This window comes from Pelmatolapia mariae, linkage group LG16_19, assembly GCF_036321145.2.
Source record: "Pelmatolapia mariae isolate MD_Pm_ZW linkage group LG16_19, Pm_UMD_F_2, whole genome shotgun sequence".
NCBI classification, from domain to species: Eukaryota; Metazoa; Chordata; class Actinopteri; order Cichliformes; family Cichlidae; genus Pelmatolapia; species Pelmatolapia mariae.
Window position 1 is genome coordinate 7,134,472 of NC_086241.1, and position 26,039 is coordinate 7,160,510.

At 40.3% G+C, this 26,039-nt stretch overlaps 2 protein-coding genes across 5 annotated transcripts in view; both read right to left on the reverse strand.

Moving 5' to 3' along the window:
* Positions 1-409: 409 nt before the first annotated feature.
* stk17b (serine/threonine kinase 17b (apoptosis-inducing)) lies at positions 410-19,841 on the reverse strand. Its single transcript, XM_063496640.1, has 7 exons — positions 19,314-19,841; positions 11,607-11,819; positions 8,016-8,154; positions 6,771-6,897; positions 6,391-6,439; positions 3,930-4,109; positions 410-3,552 (listed from the first exon to the last, which is right to left on the reverse strand). Exons 1-7 carry the CDS (start codon positions 19,433-19,435, stop codon positions 3,333-3,335), a joined length of 1,050 nt encoding a protein of 349 aa, XP_063352710.1. The 5' UTR covers positions 19,436-19,841; the 3' UTR covers positions 410-3,332.
* A 2,590-nt stretch (positions 19,842-22,431) lies between these two features.
* Positions 22,432-26,039, reverse strand: part of hecw2a (HECT, C2 and WW domain containing E3 ubiquitin protein ligase 2a) — a 46,299-nt gene continuing 42,691 nt past the window's right edge. For all 4 annotated transcript variants that reach the window (XM_063496684.2, XM_063496686.2, XM_063496683.2 and 1 more), the window contains exon 30: positions 22,432-25,980. In XM_063496684.2, coding sequence (XP_063352754.1) covers positions 25,869-25,980 — 112 coding nt within the window. In that variant the 3' untranslated portion in view covers positions 22,432-25,868. The remainder of the gene's footprint in view (positions 25,981-26,039) is intronic.

Consider the following 26,039-nt stretch of genomic DNA (forward strand, 5'->3'; position numbering starts at 1 on the left):
TGGACGATTATCTGGCTCTACCTGATTAGTACTCTAAGTGATCGGCGTGAATAATGGGCAGAAGTTACATTCTCTTCCACTAGAGGGCAGTACAACTACCTGCTCTGATTAAATGGGTTGACAATTCCTAGTAAAACAGAAGAAATTACATAATAGTCATGCTGTAAGACTGTGCAGTGCAAAATAGCAATAGATAAATATTTGAAAAGAAAAAGTCAATCTGAGATGAGTCCTGGAGAAAATTCTGACCCAGATGAAGGCCCTAGCATGACTAGTGGTCAGAAGAAAGCAAAAAAGGTATACTGGGGACAAACTGAGCCAATTCCGCTATACCTGGTGGGCGGGGAAAAATTATCAATATGCTTTTTTGTGACATTTTTGTTTGTTGGTGTGCGGTGGGATTTTTCTAATGTGAAATATGTGCCGTGGCTCCAAAAGGTTGGGAAACACTGCTGAGAGTTACTGAGCTACTGGTTTCCAGTCTGAACTCTCAGCTCTGCAGGGCCAACAGGGGGCAGCGTGGAGCTGGAAAAACATCAACAAAGCACACAGACACCATTTATTTTCTACAGTCTTTAATGAGCTTTTCCAGTTTGCTTTGTGATGCCTAACATTAGCCTGAAGCTAATCAGAATACAAATTATTTTTTAGTTATTTCAGATGCAATCAGAACGCTCATACTTAAAAAAAACCCAAAAACATAAAAAGCAGAATAAAGGTAGATCTGATTTATTTGTGCTTGTGGCGGGTTTCATTCTGACATACAGTAATCCTTCAGTCTCAAGACAACAAAGAGGAACGCTGAGTGACATCAGCGGCGCTGACACAAAGAGTGCTCGCACACTCCGAGGCCGCCGAGTGACGCGAGAACAACAGCAGCTGTACAAAAACAACACGACGGTTACAGCAAGAGTCTGACGGAGACAATGGTCCAATGGATCGTCGGCACCAAAGTGACGTCAGACCCACCTGCTCTGCAGATTCAACCAACTCCAAACCTTTTATTCTCGGAGCAGATGGAGTCAAGCTTATTTCCGTTTACAGCAGTCTGCTCTTTTACAGTGTGGCGTTCCAGTTATAAAGGATGACAGCACGGCCCAGCCTCCTCACACACACACACAGATACACAAAGGCCTTTGTGCTGACAGCAACAACAAACACACACAGTGTGGTCCCGTTCGGGTTTGGCACCTAAAAATAAAACCAGAGGAATGTTTTCTCTGGAGGTTGAGAGCTGCCACTTTCTGAGGTCAGGATTTGTTGTTGGTGGCACCTCGGCTCCTCTGTGAAATAGTCATCCCTACTTCCTCATCACCTCTCCACAACTTAAAGCAACCATCAGGAAATGCTTCTTCCCACACTCACTCTTCCTGTTTAATCACCTCTTTCCTCTCTAAAAACCATCTGACACCTCTCTGTTTCCCCACTTTGACTTCACTTTCCTGAACCACCTCAATGACTAATCCTCGCTTTCATCGTCACCTGAATCTCTGCTTATAAGACACGTGAGCGCATTATTTACATAAAAAATAGAAGTCCAGCACATAAATATTACAATAATTATAATAATAATAATAATAATAATAATCAGCTTGTGAGAATAACATTAAGAATAGAAAACAAAGAGTGAGCAGCAGCCCTGAGATGAAATCTTGAGGCACCCGGACCTGCGGAGGACTGCAGGAGGTCTAAGTGAAGGCTCTGCACACACTAAGTGCTAAAGTTTCTCCTCTAAGAGGAACTCGCAGCTCAGGGAGGAAATCATTTGAGTAAGTGCGGGCGCGGCCCACTCAGCTGATTCATCCCTTTATACTTACTTTTACTGCAGCACACTTCCAGCCAGAAATTTCATAATAACCTAAATGCAGATTAACACTGAAAGGTGCATATTTAGATTATTTTTTTAAAAGAGCTTTCTATAAGACCCTGAGCTACATTTAAACCCTCAGTATGAAGCATATGTTGAAAAAATCCAAGTCTGACATCAGGTTTAAAGGCAATCATGCAGGAAACTCTTTCATGAGTGGATACAGGTACCAAAACTATTTTTAGATAATGTCACCCTGACCTGCCCCTTTTTAATATCCTAGAGTCAGAATTTTCCCTCTAATCATGTAGAAGTTGACTTCAGAAGCTTCTTTGTGGCGTATCTAAACTTATTTTCAAAATAATTTGCAAACAGGGCTGTGGGAGTGTAGAAATAGTGGGTTTTATTAACTGATAACTCAATTTTGGCTCAGAGAAGACTGACTATAAGATATCCATGCTGATAAAGGCTTCATTGCATATTTTCTGTTTTTTTATGGTTAAATTGCCTCATGTTATGGTTAAAAACAAAAATGAGACACAGGAGCTCTGGAGGGATGCTTTAGTTGTAAATTTAACTTCCTCGCGGTAAGAATCCTGAAAACCTGGAAGTCTTTGAAACTGAACCTTGGTGGTTAAAAATCTGTTTAATAACCTGGGAAATGGAAAAAATTAAGTTGGTAAGCGAGTTCCAGAGGGGAAAAAAACTCCACTAATTTTGTTGCTTGTATCCACTTCTGAAGGATTTATCTGCGGCACTATTAAGGAATGTTTGTCCTAAATGTGGTCCACATCTGGCACCGATTCCACCTTACACAAGGCAGGTGTCAAAGGAGCATCACCCTAACTCCACCATGTCTCCCAGGCCACATCTGGCCCACAAAGCAGCTGCTATAACTAGCCAGAAGCAGGCCTGATCAGGCCCGAATGTGGCCGCTATCTGACTTTGATGCGACAGAGAAGTTACCCTGACGCGGGCAGCAGCGGGTTTTATCTACAGATAGAAACCTGAAACAGGTTTCCTATAATGCTGCTGCCTCTTTTAAACATGCAAAGAACAACATGATCTCACTTCCTCATAGCAGAGGCGCTAATCTCCATATCACACATTTCAGCTGAAGCACAAGTGCAACTGAAAGCAGCTCCAGGTGAGTCAACTTCCCACAGTTAAGGCAAAGAATTCAGAAGCACCAGAAATGTTGCATAGATTCCCCTGGAAGTCCTCCGGAGCAGCCTTCATCAGCACAGAGCGGGTTTAATGCAGCCCTTCAAACGCAGATCAACAGACAGGAAATTAAATACTTGAGGTTAAACACACCGCATTAACTGAGACGTACTGTACAGTATGAACAGCGACACACATCAGAGTTTAGCCGGTTATCTTTGGTTGGTTTGAGTGGATCAGTATAAACAGAACGGTGAATGGTGGCCGGCACGCTGCTGGTTTCCAGGAGACTTAAAACAATTTAAAAGCTCAGAGGAAGAAGTGATCGCCGCTGCATCTCCCTCTTATCATTTTTGTAGCTTCAAAAGTCAGCATCCTCCTCGAAGCGAAACCTTTTTGCGTGTGAGTGGGGTGACTCCAGGAAGTTTTCCTTGTCTTCAAAGTCTTCGTGAGGGGCCGCCCACTTTGTGCCGCAGCTCCTGGTACGGAAGGCGGTGGCGGCGGGGTCCGGGCTCATGCAGATCTGCGGCTGCTGCCACAGCCAGGGGTGACTCATACAGTCGACGGCGCTGGGCCGGTCCCTATAGTCGAAACAGAGACAGTCCAACGATTAGACACATTCATGGCAAAGAGATCGAGGTGCTGGTGTTTCACTGAACAATCTGATCTTTCCTTCAACCACATTTCTTCCTTTATAGATTAACACCAGCAGGTTCTTCTTGACATACTAGTTCTGATGAGATCATACTTAGCCCAGCATGCTGCCTGATGAGTGTGAATCCATCACACACCAGTGGAAAAACTTTAAAACAACACATGACTTGGAAAAACATCCATCACGGTTCTGTTCACAGCTATGTTTTCATTTTCATCTCTCTGTTACATGGAAGTTATGTTAAAACACCCACACTCTTACACTCGCACACAGACTCTCACACACAGATTGTCATTTACTCACTCAGGTGCTTTGACCAGCAGCTTGCGGATGAAGTCCACAGCGAGCTCAGACACCCTGGAGAAGGCCTCCCTGCTGTAGTCCACATTGACCTGGGAAACATTCAGATACGTCTCCTGCTTGTCGTCCCCAGCAAACGGAGACTCGCCCGTCACCAGCATGTAAGCGATGACGCCCACGCTCCTGAGAAACACACACAGGACACATCAGACATGGAGAGTCTGAAGGCTAAATGACACAAGCAAAATATCTGAAATAATCTTAGAAAAACAAATACGAAGAACGATGTGTTCTCATCGAATTTGGCACAAAAGAAGTGGGAAGCATTACATTAATACTAGGGGTGGGTTTTAATAATCGATTCATCGATTAAAATCGATTCTGGCTTGGATAACGTGAAATCGATTCATTAAAATCCTGAATCGAATTTTTAATATAAATTTATTTTGCCCGAAACACCAGAATCTCAGGTGAAACCTCACAAAATTTCAACAACCACCAAACAGCTAAGACAGTAAATGAGAGCAGGTACACGATTCTGCACAAGGACGTAAACACACAGCGTGGACCCGCGGATCAGAATCAGTGAGATGTCGCCTTTCTCACCTGACGGGCGCTGCAGCTTTAAGCGGCTGCGCGCGCTCCCGCGGACGGCAATCACTTTCTGGCACAACAACTGCACGGACACGGTCGGGGCTGAAAGCCGACAGCTTGCTGATTCTGATGTGTCGGCGGGTCCGCGCTTTGTGTTCACGCCCTTTTTGCGCTGATTCTAAAGCTGTTAGTTTGATCTCTCTCCAAACAATATTGACCGAACCAGCAGCAAAAGAAGATCCAAACTACGCTTCACATAAACATCGTCATGAAATCACTCTGACTTTTGCTGTTTTGCTTCCACCATGATAAAAATCATACTTCATGCACAGCTCTCTCTCTCTCTCTCTCTGTACTTCAAGAACAGTTTCCCGTCTAAAAATCTGTTTTCTGCATTATTCGCTTGCTACTGTTGTTTACAGCGCTGTCGGCCGCTGTTTTTTTTTTTTTCGTTTTACATACTTCCGAAAAGAAAACCCTAATTTCTGCCGTTCAATACTGAACAAATTTAAACTTTTTAAAATTATGCAAAATGCAAAACGCTTAGCCGTGTCTCTAATAAAACCGCTGTAACGTCAGAGGTAACGTTCATATGTTGATTAATGTTTTTCTTTCGTTTTTGATGTACTGCAGAATATTTTTATAAAATCCCAGGCCAGGAAAACCACCTTCATGTTTTTCTGTGTTTTATCTTCAGCTACTTTGACACAAAGGCATCTGATGTGACGCTTACACCTTTGATAAAGTCTTGCATGTGTCAGCTTCATTTTTATAGATACAAAAATATGCAAATGTACTGATCTGAATTATAATATTTCTGACTGTCAAAATCTCCGAGATTCAAATCGAATTGAATCGAATCGTGGATCGAATCGATTCGGGACCTTGTGAATCGGAAACGAATCGATTCTAGAAATCAGTGACAATACCCAGCCCTAATTAATACCCACACTGCCGAAGATCGCCTTCACTTTCATTTCCAGTTTGTGATGTTTTTCTAATGAAGCTGTGTATGTCTTTAGATTTATGTTCACAGTGACCAATTCTTTTAAATCAACCCAAGTAAATACTTTATGTTTTAAATTCACTTACAGCTCCACAAATGTGAGGAAATGTGAGGTTGGAATGAGCTTTGGAAAATGTAAAGCAAGCCACAAATTTTAGACTTAACCGTATTTTTATACGTTTTTGTTTTTTTTTTTCAACCTCACCTATGGCCATTCATACTACACCAAAGTCAAAGTAATAGAGCAGTAATAAATAGACAACAAAATGGCAAAAAGTGTTTTGGTTTTTCACCATCTACTTTGGAAATGTATTATTTTCACAGTGGGTTTACCATAGAAAAAGAAACTCCAAAAAGAAGACATTCTGTCAGTTGACAAAAATGTTTTATAAATGGTAGGACAGTCTGCAAAAGTGCTAACAGAACTTTACCTGTAAATTTAAACATTTACTTCTTACAATTTAAGCTTAAAGCAGCATTCCTTTCCCATATGGAAAAACTGAGCTATATTCCTTAAATTGAACTTCTTTCCTTATTTTAAAATATGTCAGGGATTACACATTTGGTTAAACTTTACTAAATTTTACTCTGACAAAAAGCGGAGTTTCACTGGTCTGGCACACTTGAGATCAAAGTGGGTTGCACGTGGCCCACGATGTAAAATGACTTCCTGTGCTGTGGTCACTGGTCACCACATTGCTGAGAGTCACTTCCAGCACATACGCAGCTTAAGCTCAGCTTTTATTCTCCCGGTGGTGGAGTTCATGTTACTTTCTCTTCATGCTGGAAGTGGCAAATTACAAGTGGTGATACCACTCCTTTCAAAGGGTTAAACCATAGCCCATTTAGTACAGATATACTCACCAAAGGTCACTCGCCGTTGTGATTGGCTCGTAGTTGAGGATCTCTGGAGCTGAATATAAAAAAAGCAACAAAAAAAAAAAGAAAAAAAAAAGTAAAAGCTGTCAGTCAACAGTGAGAAAAGATCTTCGTGTAATTTCCCGGATTAATTACTGACTCATGGTTCTTTCTGCATTTATTTATAGGTGTGTCACTCATCCACTCTCACAGGAGCTAGCACAGTAAAATGCACATGTTGGGTAAGAATTGATCAAATGCATGATCTCTTCTTAGTCAACATTGACATTTTACATATTGTTTATTACTGTGAATCTGACTGATGTTTGTCTATAAATATGTGTGAAATGTCCGGTGCTGCCTTTGTTTCATGAGCGTCAGCTTACCCACGTATTCAGGTGTGCCAAGAATCTCTCGGAGCTCTCCGACCGCACCCAGTCTGCGTGCCAGGCCGAAGTCCACGATCTTTATGTCTCCTGGAGGCAACAGGCTGGTCAGGAGAATGTTCTGTGGCTGAGAGAGGCAGAGAGGGAACAAAGTGAAAGCAGGAAGTGCTGGAGGGATAAAACTCATTTCTGACTGCAAAATTCACCTCATGATGAATGTCTCTGCACAGGAAACAGTTATTTAATTAAATACACGACTATTATGATATTGCGCCATTCTCTTTAAAACAGTCTGAGAACATTTAGTACTGTATGTGACTATCCTGTAATCACAGGGTGTTCACAGGTATAAATAAGACTTATTGATTTAACTTTAAATGAAATTTAAGACCAAATCTGCACACATGAAAGCTGAAAATATGCTCATTTAAAGTAAATGCACTGATGTCAGCCAGTATAAGTTCTCCTTTTTCTGTTGTGTCAGTTCAGTTTGGCTGTTTGAGAAATTAATTTGCTGTATCACTGTTTTTTATTACTTTGATCAGGTCTGAGTTTAGCCGACGTCTTTTAAAAGGCTCAAATTGCTTGTAAAAAAGAAAAAAGTGAAATGAAACTCACTTTCTAAAACATTATCTGTCTTATTCAGGCCTAACCAGCTTGGTCCCTCACACTCACCCAAACTGATTTTAGGATAATAAAATACTTCTTTTTAAAGGACCTGTGGGTCAAATGACAAGTATTTCTGACAGTGATGACAGTTTTGTGTTGACATGTAAAATTCCCACCCTCATGAGTAAAATAACACATTTAACAAAGGCATTTGCTAAGATTTGGTATTTAGTCAAGATCTTGAATTTTTGAGACAAAAACCCCACACATTTAATTCATTATTGTGGCCCAGGAGAGTCAGAGGTGTGTGACGATCCTGGTATCAACATGCAGATTTATTTTTGTAGTCCTATACAAAAAAAATATCAGCTGATTCTTAGGGGCTCAGGTGGTGGACACTCGATTTGACCCTGATGTAGCGGCAACAAAACTCTTCACACCCTGCTGTCACTGCAGCAGAAGTCATTTCCAGGCTCTCTACAATCCTGATTCTAGGCTCAACTGTGGCATTAAAAAAGGAATTTAGGATTTTGAGCGCTTAGAGAAGGGAAACACCCGAGTACTTAAGGTTAAGTCTGTGGTGAGTTGAGTAAACGGTTAAAAATAGATTCACTTTGGTTGGATGTGTCTGAATACCTTGAGGTCTAAGTGGACCAGGTTGCTCTGATGGAGGTAGTGGACTCCCTCCAGCGTCTGCCTGATCAGGCGCGTGATCTGGGCCTCGGGCAGCAGCTCGTCGGATACGCAGTGGTCAAATATCTCTCCACCGGCCGCACTGCATGAACAGGAGACAAGAAGGAATGTCTGGTGAAATATGAAACACAGACCAGTTTGATACAGACTGTGTGTGTGTTTGTGTGTGTTAGAGTTTCCACAGGAGAAAACAAAAATGCATTTATGGATTAAAGGGTGGTGCAGTGGTTTTAGTCTCCAGCCCACAGCCAGAGGGACGTAGGTTTGATCCTGCATGTTGTGGCAAGGTTTTATTGAGAAAGAGAACCTCCTTCCTGCTTAGTCATTGCAAAAAAAAAACAACCAAAAAACACTGCAGGCACACAGATGAAGACTGAAGCGCTAAAATGTACGAGTAGAAAGTTTTACTACACCTCAGATAACTCAAGCTTCTAACTGCCATTTCTGAATTTGAATTTATATCCTTGTTGCTGTAATCGCAAGCAAAATGTCAGTACGAGTTAAGAACAAGCCTAAAGCTGAAGAGGAAAAAAAAGTGTAATAACTCTGGTTTGTTTTTCTGGCAAACTTTGCAGTATGCAACAATTATTTTTAAGGTTTAGTGACTAAATATTTTGAAGATTTAGACCAGAGTACCCAACCCTTTAATGACAGGATCAAGAAACTAAAACAGGTCAGAAAATCTATCAAATCTTAAATCCCATAGCTGGTTTTTTTTAGTTCAGTTTCTTTGTAAATGTAAATATTTAACAGTGCTTTCAAACTAAATTACAGCATTTCTTTATTTTATTTATTTATTTATTGTAAATTACATTTTGTGGGCCACCTGCAGTACTTCCACAGCCCACTAAAAGTCTTAATCAGCAGCTTCCTATGTGAAAGACTGTAAAAAAGAAATGGCAGGACGTATATACAGGATGTATCAAAAAGAATCACCCAATTTCAAAGTGCTTTAATTCTGAAGCCGTTCAACAGTAACCATAGAAACATGTACTGTTAGAAAGAGCAGATTCGTAAGTTTCACTCGGTTGACAGTAGTTAGCACTATGTCAGTAGTAGCTGCATAGACTCCACACATACAAAAGTACGTGACGAGCTTGACTATCATATGGGCATGCCGTGCATCCAGAGGGGAACACACTGAGCATCTGTAAACACTGTAAGTTTTGTATGTAGAACTTTATGTTCAGCCATGTGTTTTAAAATTTACTGCAAGTTTTTAGCTTTTACTACAAATCATATGATTCTTTTCGATTTACCCTGTAGTTCAATCTGCCCGGCAGTATATAAAGTAATGAAAGATTTAAAACTTAAACCTCAATAAAACTTAATTTGCTGAAAAATTGAACCACATTTGAAAAAAAAAAAGAAAAGAAAAAAAAGAAAAAAAGAAGTAAATCAAAATGAGTCCCATGTATTTTTATTTACTTAGTTTTGTAAGTATGTCAAATCTAGCCCTCATTTCTACTTTCTTGTTATTATTATATTTCATTTAATTAAAGTGTTGCACCTAATTTTAGTTTCTAGCTCAGTTAGCTGTAAATAACCATTGCATGTGCAATGGCAGCTGGCTGATGCAGCGTCTTCACACTCAGGTATGAAATAAAGATATATTGATAAAGAATGAGGGAACTGCACGAGACTGAATGAAATAATTCAGGTGAGGAATGCATCTATGATCCAGAACAAGGAATTCTAATGGAAAAGTAAACAGATGAGAGATAAATCAGTAAAAATAGCCGGACGGAGAAAGACTTTCAATAAGAATTCAAAACATGCTAACAAAAGTAGAGGTGGAGAAACTGAGCAAGCAGAAACTAGACAGGATGCGGGTAAAGACATTTCTAAACAGGTGCACTTCGTAGCAAGTTTTTGCCACGCATGATTGATTACTGCTCCTGTTCTAGAAACCTTGAGTTTGTTTATACTGAGATGCAGGAAATGCTGGGATTTCTTTTCCATAAAAACGAGCCAACTTGAATTTCACCTACTTGCTGGCAGATTTCCTCTCTGACTCCTTCCTCCTGCTTCACCTGAAGCAGCTGATTGATGCTGGGTTTCATTCATACTAAAGCTCATATTAGAGCACATTAATCTGCATCTTTCTAAGACAGCTGTGAGTACACACGCCATTTAACAAAATCAGCCCACAATGACTCTGTGCGGTGTTCTGTAACAGAAACCTACAATTTCCTTGTTATTTGTGGCTGTTACAGAATAGGTTCAATGTAAATCCTGCATGACAAAATAAGAGAGAACTGTGATACGTCTTTGGCAAAAATAAAAACAATCCTCACAATCTGTTTTATACTCATTATGACTCATAGATCCAAAATGTTATCACTCCGGTCTGTAACATGGAGCTTTGTCATGCTGGAAAATGCAGATTGTCAACAAATTGCTCCTGGGCCACTGGAAGAAGTTGGTCAGTAGTCTTTAAAACATATTAACTAATGTATTAACTTCACTGTATCACAGAAACAGTCTTTACTTTGAAGGCACAGTGTCTCTGTTTCCAGTTTGAATCACACTTCTCACAACTGCTTAGCAGGGAGTTTCCTATGGAAACAACTACCAACCACAGCAATCGGCAAGCGACTAAAGCAATTTCAGGGATGTATTTGGTGCAGCACTCAGCAGCTTCCAGACTGCTTGCTGAACAGCTGGGGGAATACAGATTTTTCCCTAGTAACCAGTGGTTGCTACTCAGTCTCTGGGTCGATTGGCACTGAGGCCTGAGACAGAAACCTCTTGCTCCAAACTGAAACTTGTCCATATTTCTATTATCACTGCATCAAAATGGAGGCTTTGCTATTTATTTACCCATTGCCATGGCAAATCCGAGTATCAAAGATCCAGGCGGTGATGGATCTATCTGATTTTCAAGCAGGTTGAATACAGACTCAACCTCAGGAGTTTCTACTTTGAGTTTAAAGTTGCCTTCAAATACTGCTGAAGCTGCTTTCTGGAACAAGGACCAGGCCTTTTTTTCCAGACTGTCTTAGATCAACAAAGTGAGCTGTTTACCATGTTTGCACTTTAGAGGGGATTAAGGTGTCTCCAATGACAATTACAGGTGTGGTTAGAAAAAACAGAGCAGTTCATTTCAACAAGCCCTCATGTATTCTCATATCTAATCTTGCAGTTTCAGTTTTGATTGTACAAAGTGACAAGACAAATGGTGGCACAGACAAAGGACGTGACATTCGTTTGAAAAGGGCTTTAAACAGGAAAGGTTAAGAGGTCAAGACTAAGAGGACGGTGGTTCAGGTCACCTTCAGCTCAAGCTTCCAGCATGTTCCTGTAGCTTTCAACCTATTCCTGATAAACCTGTTATGAAGGATGAGCTGTTTGCTAATTTGGCAGCTCCTTAGGACTGGACAAACAGGACTTCGCCCTCATACAAGCGTTTACAGGATCTCACTGCTGGCTTGGCGTGTTTGAGGAAAATAGAAGCACTCAAGTTAAATGTATGACTTAAATAGGATGCATCATATATAAAATAAAACAGGCAGAAAGTTTGTGTGAACTCACTATTCCAGCACTAAGACAATGTCGTGATCCGTCTCGTAAGCGGCATGCAGGTTGACCACTCGGGGGTTGTTACGCGCCATCTCCAGGACAGCCATCTCATGGATGACCTCTGCCCGGCAGTCGCGACCTCGCCTCCTCTTTTTTAGGAATTTGGCAGCGAACGCTTTTTCTGTGGTTTTCTCCACACACCGCTTCACCACAGCAAACTTGCCCCTGAGAGGAAAAAAAGCAGGACAAGAATACACAAAGTTTTTTGATTTTTTTTTTTTTTTACAGTTATATTGATTAAACAGGAAATGCCTGAGTAAAGCTTTTATAAAGTTTAAGTAAAAACCTCCATAGTCAAAAATCAAAACCAAATGAAAAAAACTGCAGTTCCTCTAATGCCCACTGGAGGCTTCCATGTTAAAATGTCCAACTTTACAGCAGAAATAAACATGTTTACAGCCTGCTACACAGAAAAGTGGCCTCTGTAGTTATTTCTACTCTTTTATGATGACCCTACAGGGTTTGAATTTTGTGGGGTGTGAGGTTGACAGGTGGATTAGTGCTGCCCTCGCAGTCATTAGGCTCTGTATAGGACATTTACCAACCTATGTTTCAGCACTCACCTATGGTAATGAACTCTGGGAATGAACAAGGTCATGGATAAAACCGACCCAAAAACATTTTGTCTGTCGGGTGTCTGGGTTCAGCTGTAGCGATAAGGTGAGGTTTTTCTTTCTACTCCTTGCTGTAGTAAAGATGTCAGTAAATGTATTTTTTTCCTGGCTAACATATCCATGACATGAATTACCATGCATTTAGGTCAAGGCCATTATGTTCTGAAATTCTGCTCATGCGAGGTGTAAGTATAACTAAATCCAGCTTTTTAAACCTTATTATGGGGCAATATCAATTTGATTAAACACAATTTGTTAGGTTACATTTATTAATATTGGAGTTGTAACCATTTATTTAGATTTATTCATCTGGCTCTAAATAACCACCTGGATTTAATTTAGAGTTGTTTCTAGAAGAACTTGGTTAGGAATTTTTTAGTCTTCTCCTTTGCACAAATGCCAGAAACCAATGGGTCAAGTTAGGGCTGTTCGATATAACGATATATATCGGATGACGATATAAAAACGTCTATCGTTTCATTTTACGCTATCGTTTGTTTCGTGGTGTCGCAAAATAAACTGTTTACCGCAATATTTTTTCATCATTTTGATGGTCACTGTAGTGGCTATATTAATTTCCTAAAGTTCTCTCTTTCTCTTATATTTAATATAACCACACTACGGACGGACAAGCGCTTGTTTTTATGCGTTGTCGTTAGCAACGACAGTAAAACCACGGCGTGTCCGCTTGTTTATTTTCCACATAAACCTTTCACAATAAAGCTCAAGATCCTGTTGAGACTTTTCAAAATAAACTGAGTCACGTGAAAGATGCAGAGTATTAACGGATGAGAAGCAAAAAAGAGCCGTCAGGTGCTAAAAAATAAACCTTAGACTCAAACGTTAGAACAGGCTTTTCCCCGCAGCACGCTGTGTAATAAATACTCACAAAGAAAACGGCAGCCGTTACAACTTATGTCTAAAAATGTATCGTTTCATGCATCGATTAAAACACTCGACTCCAGGTACACGACGCGCAGCTGGAAACACTTCATGCAAGTCGAGCTGCCCGAGATTCACAGAATTTACAGGAAGTGTTACATTTTTGTAATTTATATCGTTATATCGACGATAGATGTCTTAATATCGGGATATGAGATTTTGGTCATATCGCACAGCCCTAGGTCAAGTCATGGTTATTACACCATCTTATACATATACATATAAGTATATATAAACAGGCTTTTTTCCAGGCTACAAATTGGCCTTTGGCATCAACTTAAGAGAAACCTTTACTTTTCTTTCCTTTTATTTTTGTCCATTGTGTAAAAAAATGTTTAAGATATTTTTACAAATTGTCTATCACAGTGCTGGTGATTTTCCTTTGATGTAAAACGAAAGCTTCTCTGGTTGTTTCCAACATTTTTTTTTTTCTGTGCAGGAAAAACCCTGATAGACGTTGTGTTTTGAGCCATTATCCACTGTAAGATTAATTTAGATGGCTAAATATCTCCAACATGATTCACCGCAAACTTTCCCCAATATAAGTCAAATATAACTAATGATTAATATGTTTCATTTTATGTAGAAAATGCTGATTAGTATGTGGTCCAGCCTTTACAACATAATATCTGTAAGTGACTTTGTGATAAAGGTGTTATACAAATACAGAAATGGCATTAGATAACAGGTTCTGTTTGCGTGAGTGTTATCTAATGCTAGTACATTTCCAACAGCCTACTGCCATGTCTTGTCACCGTGGTAACCATTTGTTTAGGTCATTAAACTTCATTTTAGAGCTATTTTAACATTTAATACACATTTAAAACTTTGTTTAAAGTTCATCTTGTTACCAGCTGTACAGTTAACAGCCCTAAATTCAGCTCTCTAGGAAAACCTAGGTCACAGACCCAGAAGGAGTTCTTTGAATTGTGCTAAAACATCCCACACGTCATGTGATAGCATATAAGCCTCCACCATGTTAAACCTTCATGTCTTCTTGTACATATTCTTTTCCTCCTTAAAGGAAATTTGCTTTGCTTTGTTAGCGAGGGAGTTCAATTATTTAAGTAGAATAGATATTTATGTATATTAAATGGTCAGAAGTAGTTTGGTTTAGTTTAATAAGCAGGAAAATGAAAAGATTTCTGGTGAAAAGCCAACTCTGAGGCAGGAAAAGTCTCTACACCTCAACTACCTGTTTCTTTTGGTTGGCTGCACCTCGTAAACAACAGTGTTGCTCCAGAAACGATCATACTAGGGATATTCCCTCTCGATGACATCATACAGAGCCAAGGGCAGAAAGACCGGCCTGAAACAGAGTTCAGAGCAGTCCGAAGCCTGAGCTTTCAGCTGACAAGATTACTGACCTCAATATTTGAAACTTTAACCATGTTTAATGTGAACATCCACCAATGGAAGAGGAGATGTAACAGAATAAGCTCCCTCTAAAGACACTTGCCAAAAAGGTGTTTTTTGAGGGGTTTGGGTTTTTTTTTTTAAGATCAAGATCTTATCTCACGTTACAGTCATTTCAAATACACAGAAAAATGATGATTGATGTGTCTTAATTAATTCCATGAACAGCAACAGCCAACAGAAGCATTTAAGCTTCATTCTGACAAATAAATAAATAAGTAAGGACACACAGTGAAAGGTCCTTGTTTAGGGATTTAGTTATAGCTGGGAAATGACCTTAAATTCAAAAGTAGAGCTACTACAGTTTAAGATTAACACCCTTGCGCCAGCCATGTTCTCATCACTGAGTTTTAACACATTTCACATCAGAACTTCCTGTTTTAACAAATTGCAAACAAAGTGGCGAGCAGAAGTAACCCGAGCCGGTTCTGCTTTCTTAAGTCTGCTTTCCACATGTACTTGTTTCCTTCCTCCTGCAGACTAACACTAGCTACACTTTAATGCTCTGCGTGACACATAATGACTTCAAACACACCTCGGGCTTGTCAGGATATGATCATCAGCTGTCCGCGGTTGCCATGGCTCGCACACAAACACATGATAAAGGTCTCCTTTTATACCAAGGCTTCATATTTTCCCACTGTACAATAAAGTCACCTCCCCTAGTCAGAGGCTGGAGTGTTAAGACTTAGAGTCCAGAGTCCAATCACCATTAACTTAGTGCATTACACTGCATGACTCGATCTGAGCTATTCAGCCAGCACATGCAAAAAGTTAGGGTCAGTGTATCAGCATGAATACACAGATAAGTGACATCAACTGTCCTTCAAATGTGTGTTGTTGCAGCTCCTTCTTGAGCTATCTTATTTTATTTTACTGAGCTGTTTTTACTTCATATAATCTAGTTTGTTACGGGCTGTTTAATATTTTGCTAACCTGGTAATTTTCCAAATTTGGGGATTTTTTTTATGTTATTCTATCTGAACAGTCATGCAAGACCTCCTCCTTCATGTGACAAGGTAGCACATTTGCTCAACTCTTCCTGTTTATTAACACTCAATGCTAAAAAAAACATTTTCTGTAGAGTAGGTGCAGAAAAGAAGTAAATATAATTTCTTTCTCAGTTTTCATGCTGTATAGTCTTAACCTCTGTAATTTAACCTCTCGCCTCTCTAACCTAACCCTGCTTATTAAATGACAACTCTGTTTTATGTTTTAACTATCCAATTATCATTCTTGGTCTCTACTCCTTCATATTAGCACTAATACACTAATAATAAGTGTCCTGGACAAACGAATCACTCTTGGGCCGACAAAGATTTCAGTGTGCATGTTAATATTAGGATTAGGATTTTTTCATAGTGAGTAAACCACACAGTGGCATATTAATGACTAACCTCACGTTGAGAACGAATCATTTCTGATGTTTTCTTGGCTCAGATTTGGTCAATTTTTGGTGTCTTCTTCCTGCCATGTATGGCATTTGTCTCCACCCATCTGGGTCCCTCAACATGACAACAATTAAATCCTCATCCCAAATCTTTCCTCAGCTAATGTTTATATCAGCCTAACCAATCACTAACCCTCCAAACGCTGCTGCTGTTTATTTTTCTGTCTCAGTTTATGCCTCAAGTTAAAGCAGAACAGGACATTTTAGGTTTATTTTTTAAGGTAACTACAAAGTAAATGTGGTCAGGGGCAATATATACAGTATTTTACTGGAATGCAACTTCACATAAACATAAATAGAAGTTTTTTAAGGTCTTATGTATCCTTGTTGTGTTGTAGTAAATGTTAAAAACTGTTAACTGTTATTGTAGGTGTGGTTTCAACAGGAATGCTTTTTGAGTCACAACTCATCTGAAACTTGCTGAATTTTTCAAAGTGTGGAAAATAGTCATAGTAAGTGGGACAAGTTTACCCTTATAAAGCCATCAATATTTAACGGTTAAACTACACCCCACCATCACTGGCACAACAGATATATCAGAAGGAAACTGCAGACATGATGTAAGAGTTCTTTTGCACAAACTGTAATTAAAGGCGCAACTTTCTGGAAATCTGCACCTGCCAGTTTAGAGCAGATTAGAGCTATTAAACCTTGCTGCACAGAGGTTAAAATCCAGCCACTGGTTGTGAATATGAACTCCTGCAATAAATCATAAGAATCTTAATAAGGTATGATTACTTGTAAAAGTTGAGAAATACTTCATGCGATGAAAGTCCTGGGAATTCTTGTTGAGATTGGCTTAGGTTATTTTAGCTGTTGTATAGGCCAATGGTGACAGAGGCCATTACCAGCCTGCCAAAGGGCCCTTGTCTAACACCCTTTGATGGCTAAAAGCTTAAATTTTCCTGTTCACTGTCATTTCTTTTGTGGAGATACAGGCTCACTACACACTGTGAAGTGTGGAGTGTCTTAAAAGTTAAATTACTCAGAAAAACTAAGTGTGACAGATTTAACCCGTTCCATGGTGGTGTGAAAATTTTAAAATACATCCAATGACAGTTGAGTCAGTAAATACAGAACACTGAGATCTATTTGAACATCCCTTAGGCTATTTAACTGTTTTCCAAATTAAATACTACTTCCTGTAGTCTGGTACAGGAAGGGCATGGGGAAAAGGTTGCAGCCTCTTTTGAACCTTTGTCCTAAGCCAGCTGAACGTTTTCAGACTGTTTTTCATCACAGTTAAAAAGAAAGGGAAATATTTACTGGTGTGTTTTTAGAGATCAAACAGGACTTTTTGGGCCCATGGACTAAAATGAGTGTGATATTTTTACTACTTTAGTTTTTACTCACTGTAACACAACTTCAGGGTTTTTCCTGCTCAAAACACAGCCTTTGGGGGTTGACTACACTGTGTGTTACCTTTTTAAAAATAAGTTTATGACTTTACTGTTATTTTTGCCTCTTTGCTGAGCACCAAGTATTTTATATTCACAAAAAACTGAATGACAAGCTTGACACTAAATTTTTCCAAAACTCTGGTATTGTAAGGAGTAATTGTAAGGAGTCCTGAAACGGTCTTAGAAGAGCAGAGGATGCACCAAGTTTCAGATTTTTAATATATAGGTGTATCGTCTTGGTTAATTTCATTCAAAAACATAATGTTTTGACATGAAAATTTTATGTTTATGAACAGCATTTCGTTGCTGTATAAGATTAACCATAATTCATGTAGCAATCACAAATTTCAATAAATAACTTTTTTTTGCTTAAAGTGGGCAAAATATACGCTGTACGTAGATTGTAAACGAAAACCCCTTTGAAAGCCTGCAACACATTTTACTCACGTGCACCTCGAGAGACTAAACAGACTAAAAACCTCCTTTCTCAAGAATACATTAATGATTCGGCACAAAGCTCATGTGTACTTAGGTGAGACTACACAATTAGCCCAGTATTTGGTCATGCACACTTTCGACTAGGTAGAGTGTTGTTTGTGCTCTATAACAGCAATAACTTTGTGTCTTTTAAAGAACATCAGACTTTAAATACCTTCAGATACAAAGTTTTATATTAGTTTTATATTATATTATATAATATATATTAGTTTTATATCAGCCAGGGATATATATCAGCCTAATAGTTTCAAAAATCCCTCAAAATCTATGTTCTATCTATCTATGCAGGAGTCACTATTTTACAGCCTATCTGTTAGTAAAAAGTAATCTCATAGCATACTGGATGCACAGATTGAGAGCACATTTACCTGAGAAAGAATTGTTACAAGCATGCTCTTGATTTTAATCCCATCTGTAAATTGTACTGTATCCAATATAAATGGATACATAAGCAATACAATGCTCCAAACCTAATATTCCCAGTCAGCCCTTGCATTAAAGGTTATTCCCAGTAAGGACCTTTGTTCCTTATTCTTTCTGGGAAAAGGGTGCTTGATGTGTAGTGATCGTTAGTGAAGAGGTACTGTTTAATCCTAAATTAAGCTTGGTGAATATTTAGTAGGAGGGTTATGTGATCTTTAAAAATGTCAGGTGTCTACTTCTCCTTTTTTGGAAACCAGACTGTGTACAGTTCACTTATGAAAGACACAAACAAGAAACAAGTTACATGCATACATGTGCATGTGCCTTCTTGCTCTGCTTTATCTTCAAAGCAATGACAGTCAAATAAAGAAATGCTTGGAAAAACACTGACGTGCACCTACCAGGAAATGTAAGCACACGCCATGTTTTTAACACTTGATTTCTTAGTTCTTCTTATTTCTACACCAGTGAAAAGAACACTAATAACAGATGTAGCCGGTAGACTATATATATTGTCCCTGTCTCCAACTGATTCAGCTCCACTGTCACAACAGACACGGGAAATCTTTCACAGCTCCTACAGTGCGACGCATCTGTCCACCAGAGAAACATCCGTCCTATCATCTGACATTTACTTTGGTTGATTTTGAGATATTTGACTTATATCAGTAGCCGTGTATTTACATGTGTACAGTAAAGCTGACACCTTCTATGGCACTGGACGGTGCGTTCCTGTACCTGTTCTTCACAAATGTAGTACTAAATAAATACAACAAAAGACTTATAAGTAGTAACCCTGTCTTAGTAAGTGATAGTAATACAGAAACTGAGTTTCATCTGTAAATATCTGACTGTATAGTGTCGGGTACAGCTCCCAGGTGTCATATACAGCAGGTGCACTCTCTGGCGGACTCACCTGCCCAGCTCCCCGGTGATCTCGTACACACTCTCGAGCGGCTCCGTGCTGATCGGAGTCTGAATCTCGCCGAGCAGCCCGGCGGAGAGTCCGCTACGACTGTCCAGCCGCCTCCGAGACATCTTCCTCTCCTCCTCGGTGCTTCTTCCCGGCTGAAAAAGGTGCCAAACGCCGAGCAGGAGTGAGAGAAACGGTGAAAATGAGCTAAACTAACGTTACCACTGCTCGTTTCGCCGTAGTTACATGTTAATGTTAGCTCAGCCGGTCACCGCGCGCCGCTCCAGCTCCCCGGCTAGCTCAACTGTCGCTAAGTAGCTCGACGGCACTTAAAAAGTGACTTAAACCGATTTTCCTCAGCTCAAGAAAAGCGAAGCTGGGGTCTATAAAGTCCGCACTCATGGGCTGTTAACACAAAACCTATCCGAGCTGCCGCTGCGGTCGGCTGTTAGTCCGCTCATTGAGTTTGTCCGCACAGTTTGCGATCATTTTCACATCCCAGTTTGACACCGTCGTCGACGCGTCAGTGCGCATGCGCACTGCTTTTGCGTTCAGTTGAAAGGTTTGAATTTGGACACAGCCGAGATATGGCAGCCTATTCATGTCATTAAAGGAGCGGGTTCGAAGTTCAGAAAACACATAAATGAATAACAAAAATAAATAATGAATCTTAATACTCAAAAGTTGGACTGTCAAAGTCCAACTTATGAGAGTTAATTTAATTTACAATATTTGTGAAATAACAAGCTTACTGTTTGTTTTTTAAATTATAAATATAAGACATATGGTATATATGTGTGATATGATTTTTCAGTTTTACAATAATTTTATTATAATAGCACTTCATCACCTTGACATACTATCTAATAATGGTGACTTATTGTAATTATAGATGGAAAATGCCAATCATGAAATAGAAAATGCATATCTAGGTCTTGCACATATGAACTCAGTTTTCAAAATTTTAAATCTCTCGTGTGTCAAAGCTTTAAAAACACTAAAAAACTTATTTCAAAAATACATTTGTAAGATGAAAAGTTTAAATTATATCAATGGAAATTTAGATTTGATATCTCACAAATTTGACAAAATATTCTGCAACATTATCAGAACTTATATATAGGTTTTTAAAATGTATTTATTTTTGCCATTTCATCTCTTTCTCGCACAAGGTTGCTTCCACATAAAACCATCCACTGTGCATGTACAATGTGTACCTTTATTAACAATGATCTAAGCTTAACACAGCCCTCAGCATCTAAACCAAATTTTCATTACTGCATGCATTCAAAAAGCTGATATCTTTAAATATCTGCATCATTAATATATTAATGTAGCTTCACTTATCCTTTTTCCTTTTGTTACTTGGACAGAAACCTCAGGTTTAGTAGAGGAGTGTTTAATCAGGGCGAGGCCTCCTTCATGATATACTTTGGTACCATTAACACAGTTTGTTTTTGACATACAGTGGCTTGCAAAAGTATTCGCCCCCGTTGAACTTTCCCACATTTTGTCACATTACAGCCACAAACATGAATCAATTTTATTGGAATTCCACGTGAAAGACCAATACAAAGTGGTGTACACGTGAGAAGTGGAATGAAAATCATACATGATTCCAAACAGTTTTTACAAATAAATAACTGCAAAGTGGGGTGTGCGTAATTATTCAGCCCCCTTTGGTCTGAGTGCAGTCAGTTGCCCATAGACATTGCCTGATGAGTGCTAATGACTAAATAGAGTGCACCTGTGTGTAATCTAATGTCAGTACAAATACAGCTGCTCTGTGATGGCTTCAGAGGTTGTCTAAGAGAATATTGGGAGCAACAACACCATGAAGTCCAAAGAACACACCAGACAGGTCAGGGATAAAGTTATTGAGAAATTTAAAGCAGGCTTAGGCTACAAAAAGATTTCCCAAGCCTTGAACATCCCAAGGAGCACTGTTGAAGCGATCATTCAGAAATGGAAGGAGTATGGTACAACTGTAAACCTACCAAGACAAGGCCGTCCACCTAAACTCACAGGCCGAACAAGGAGAGTGTTGATCAGAAATGCAGCCAAGAGGCCCATGGTGACTCGGGACGAGCTGCAGAGATCTACAGCTCAGGTGGGGAAATCTGTCCATAGGACAACTATTAGTCGTGCACTGCACAAAGTTGGCCTTTATGGAAGAGTGGCAAGAAGAAAGCCATTGTTAACAGAAAACCATAAGAAGTCCCGTTTGCAGTTTGCCACAAGCCATGTGGGGGACACAGCAAACATGTGGAAGAAGGTGCTCTGGTCAGATGAGACCAAAATGGAACTTTTTGGCCAAAATGCAAAACGCTATGTGTGGCGGAAAACTAACACTGTACATCACTCTGAACACACCATCCCCACTGTCAAATATGGTGGTGGCAGCATCATACTCTGGGGGTGCTTCTCTTCAGCAGGGACAGGGAAGCTGGTCAGAGTTGATGGGAAGATGGATGGAGCCAAATACAGGGCAATCTTGGAAGAAAACCTCTTGGAGTCTGCAAAAGACTTGAGACTGGGGCGGAGGTTCACCTTCCAGCAGGACAACGACCCTAAACATAAAGCCAGGGCAACAATGGAATGGTTTAAAACAAAACATATCCATGTGTTAGAATGGCCCAGTCAAAGTCCAGATCTAAATCCAATCGAGAATCTGTGGCAAGATCTGAGAACTGCTGTTTACAAACGCTGTCCATCTAATCTGACTGAGCTGGAGCTGTTTTGCAAAGAAGAATGGGCAAGGATTTCAGTCTCTAGATGTGCAACGCTGGTAGAGACATACCCTAAAAGACTGACAGCTGTAATTGCAGCAAAAGGTGGTTCTACAAAGTATTGACTCAGGGGGCTGAATAATTACGCACACCCCACTTTTCAGTTATTTATTTGTAAAAACTGTTTGGAATCATGTATGATTTTCGTTCCACTTCTCAAGTGTACACCACTTTGTATTGGTCTTTCAGGTGGAATTCCAATCAAACTGATTCATGTTTGTGGCTGTAATGTGACAAAATGTGGAAAAGTTCAAGGGGGTCAAATACTTTTGCAAGCCACTGTATATTAGATAACTTTAGTAAAAGATAAGTAAGATCGTGAATCATTCATAAAAATTTTCCATTTGTTCTTTTATTACAATCATTGGAGTGAAATGGACACACACACACACATACAGGAGCTTTGCATAGAGTGGAATTCTGAAAACTGGAGCCAGGTCCTGTCAGATGTACACAGAAAGACGAGCGGTGCAGCAGTCTTCATCTGCACCTGAAAAGCCTCAAAGTGATGGTGAACGTGAAACTGACCCAACCGGGTGAATATCCTAACGTGAAGCGTCGCTGCCCATGCCACAAATCTGCTCCTCAAGCAAACATGAGGTGATGCTCTGTGAGCCAGAAACGGCGGTGGGGAGGAGGGGGGAATGTGTGGTTGTTAGACTGAAATAGAGAGCAGGCCTAATGGTTGACTTTGCAAGCCCCAAACCTTTGGTACATCCGGTGCAAAATATATATATTTAAACACACAACAGGACAGACGTACATATACATTTATATACAAAGAGACAAACAGGACTGCACACATGGTACACATACATGTGCTCTCACAAAATCAAAAGCAGCCCTATTGATCCATTACCTGTTCAGCAATGAACCATGACCATCAGCCCGTGACTGAGACAGGCAGACACGCACATGTGAAGTTTTCGAAGCATGCTGCCGAAATACTCGCCGTTCCACTGTCACGGAGAGAGCTAACAAACACCATCATCCTCCGCCTTGTTCCCACGAGCTAAAGGTACGACAGTGCCAGGTGAGCACAAGGGCGCACGCCTCAGGTGGAGCGCCACAACCGGAGCGCCACAACTGGAGTGGCACAATTTAACCAGCTCCCTTACCCCTTTGTCTGAATGTATAGCAGTATCCTCATGCAAAAAAAGCTAGTAAGGACAGTGTGTTGCACTATTTCAGCATGCAATATCGAGCTATAACACAACGCCACCTAGGAGTTTCTACCAGGTCCAGCTCACGGAGCTGACCAGGAAGATCCTGCATGCATTATTAGGGCGGGGGTGGGCGAGAGGTGTGGGTAGGGAGGCGGGGCTGAGATATGAAAGTCTGCCCACACATGTCGCATCGCAGGTGGGGATCTCTACCACTATTCCAGCCCCTGTGGTCTAACTCCAACAGGACTCTGTACAGTAGGTGTAATCTTGCATGCACCCTGTAGAAAATGAGTTTGCGTGTGTGAGTGCACTCAATGTTCGATCACATGCTTCAGAGACAAAACTACTGTCTGGCATGGACTGTATGCAACAAGTTCTAAAGTACAAGGCCATCATCATCATCATCATCTACCCTGGTCAGGAGGCCACTCAGAGAGGACCAGACCACTGGTTGTTTGAGTTGAGTGCGACTTTGCTGCCCTCTGGTGTTGATATCTGATATTTTGTTTTAAAAACTGCAGCTCCTACAGTGAGACGCTTGGATCTGGTCACATGTTTGCAAAGAAATAAAACTTCACTCCCAAGAGGCACTAAAATAATCCCACCAATGCCTCCTGGCACATCTAATAGCCATTCACTAGAGCGATGCATCAAAGCGGCCACCGGGTTGCTCAGGGGGAGTTGGACCTCAGATGCTGCACATCTATGAAAGCAAAGGTTTATATGCAACTTAAAAGCACCATAATGCAATTAATTTAAACAATTTTCAAGCAGTTTAGTTTGCTAAAAATACCAGAAATTTATTTTTGATACTTAAAATGTGGATTTTTATTCCCAAATCCTTCGTTTACTTTAGCAGTAACTGTAATAATTGCTATACATGATGTTTAAAATTGTGGATCTGCTTTTTGTGATGATTAGTTAAGTGTAAAATGTAAAAAGTGATGGGTATATGCCATTATTTTGACCTTCCACTGTCCTGTCAAAGTCTGAGTTGAACTGAGAGCTGCAAAGAAACCATTTTGTCTTCTCCTCACAGCTGCACTCCATCAGTGACTTCTATTTTATCATTTTGGGGATCTTTTTGGTCTAACCATGAAAAGTGTTATATGAGTGAAATATATGTATTTTTTTTAACGGCATAAAATTTGATATGATTGTAATTTTCTCCTCCTAATTACTGCATTGTGATGTTTTGCAGTGAACCATGGCTAACAGACTGAGATTTCCTTCTGCATAAAAATGATTTAAAAAGATAAATATTTAAGTTAAAACACTTTAAAATATGCATCCTTGGTAAAGGAAAGAATATAGATATGATAAACACAAATAAAGCCATTAAAAAACATATAAATGAGCCCAATGATCAGTTTAATCAATGAATTGGGTTATTTTTGAGGGTTATCAGTAAAATGTTTTCCTCCCAGGAAATGTTACGACCTGTGACCTAGTTTGGCATTTCTTTCATTTGAGCCCTGATCCCCCCGAGCAAGCTGGCAGCACCATAGATGCATCTCATGAGCCATCATTGCATTTATAAATCGTCAGTGCTTAAACAAACCGAGTCACGCTTATGTTGAAACCTTCCAACTTCTGTTTCCTGCTCGAGGTTCATACATTCAGTCACTGGTTTGGTACATTCATCACTTTCACTGGCTGGGGAGGACTTTGTGTGTTACGTCAGAAAGTGCCACTATTGCTCATGAGAAATGTGTTGTAAGACAGGAACCGTGCGCTTCTGTGTGACACCGTCGTTCACGTGTCACATGGGTTTTTTTTACGTTTTTGGGCTGTGGTGTCGCAGTAACTGAAGGTAACAGTCCTGACCTCAAACCTGCCGTCATTACCACAACGTGTCACTGACGCTGCGCACAAGCACCGCCGATGACATGCGACTCCATGTCCAGCTCATTCAGGGTTCTAAACTGTGAGAACAGGTGTGTTTTCAGTGTGTATTTGTGCACACCAGTGTGTCCCCTCTCTTCGAACAAGCAGCCAGCGTTCGGTTTAAAGACTAAAATGTCACTTCTTCCCGCGCCGATGAAGACTCTCGGGGGAAACACTGGTTTGCACTCATAATACAAAGACAATGCTTAAGTGTGTATTTGTGCAAAGGTGATTGGTGTGTGTCTTATAGTTCATATCACTGCAGCCCCAGAGTGGGACGGGCACAGTTTTGAGGTCCAGAGAAGGGAAAAGGAACTCAGTGGGTTTTTGGAGCAGCTGTCTCTGAGGAGGTGGAGGAGGAGGAGGTGCTAGAAATCCAGTAACCAAGGCCATTAACTAAAGAGATAAAGCACACATGTGGCTCAGTGAACAAAGGTTACCATGAAAACAAGAAATTGTACTGTACAGCTTTTCAACCCGTCCTCCGATTCTCTGTCTTTCGTCCTGAAGCTGTCAGAGGCGGAGAATCAGAGCCAAGCCGGCGTGCCAAGTGATGTAAAGCCAGTCGAAAAAAAACAGCAGCGTCATCCAGGGAAGGGAAGGGAGGGGGGTTTAGTTGCCTTTTGAGGATATTAGTTTTATTTTTAATGCCTCTCCTAAGTGAGGAACACAGATTTCCAGATGGTTCTCTCTCCTGGGTGTCGGCCAATTTGAGGTTACTCCAAGCCGAACGTGCTCGTTTCCTCAACAGCGGTTACCAGCTTCTCGTAGAGCATGGAGAAGGACGGGTAGGGGGGGAGGTCCAGACGATTAAAGCAAGTGTGAGCCCTGTGGAAACACAGCGAGACCTTATGAAACAGATGATGAGATGAGTCATCTGTTAGATT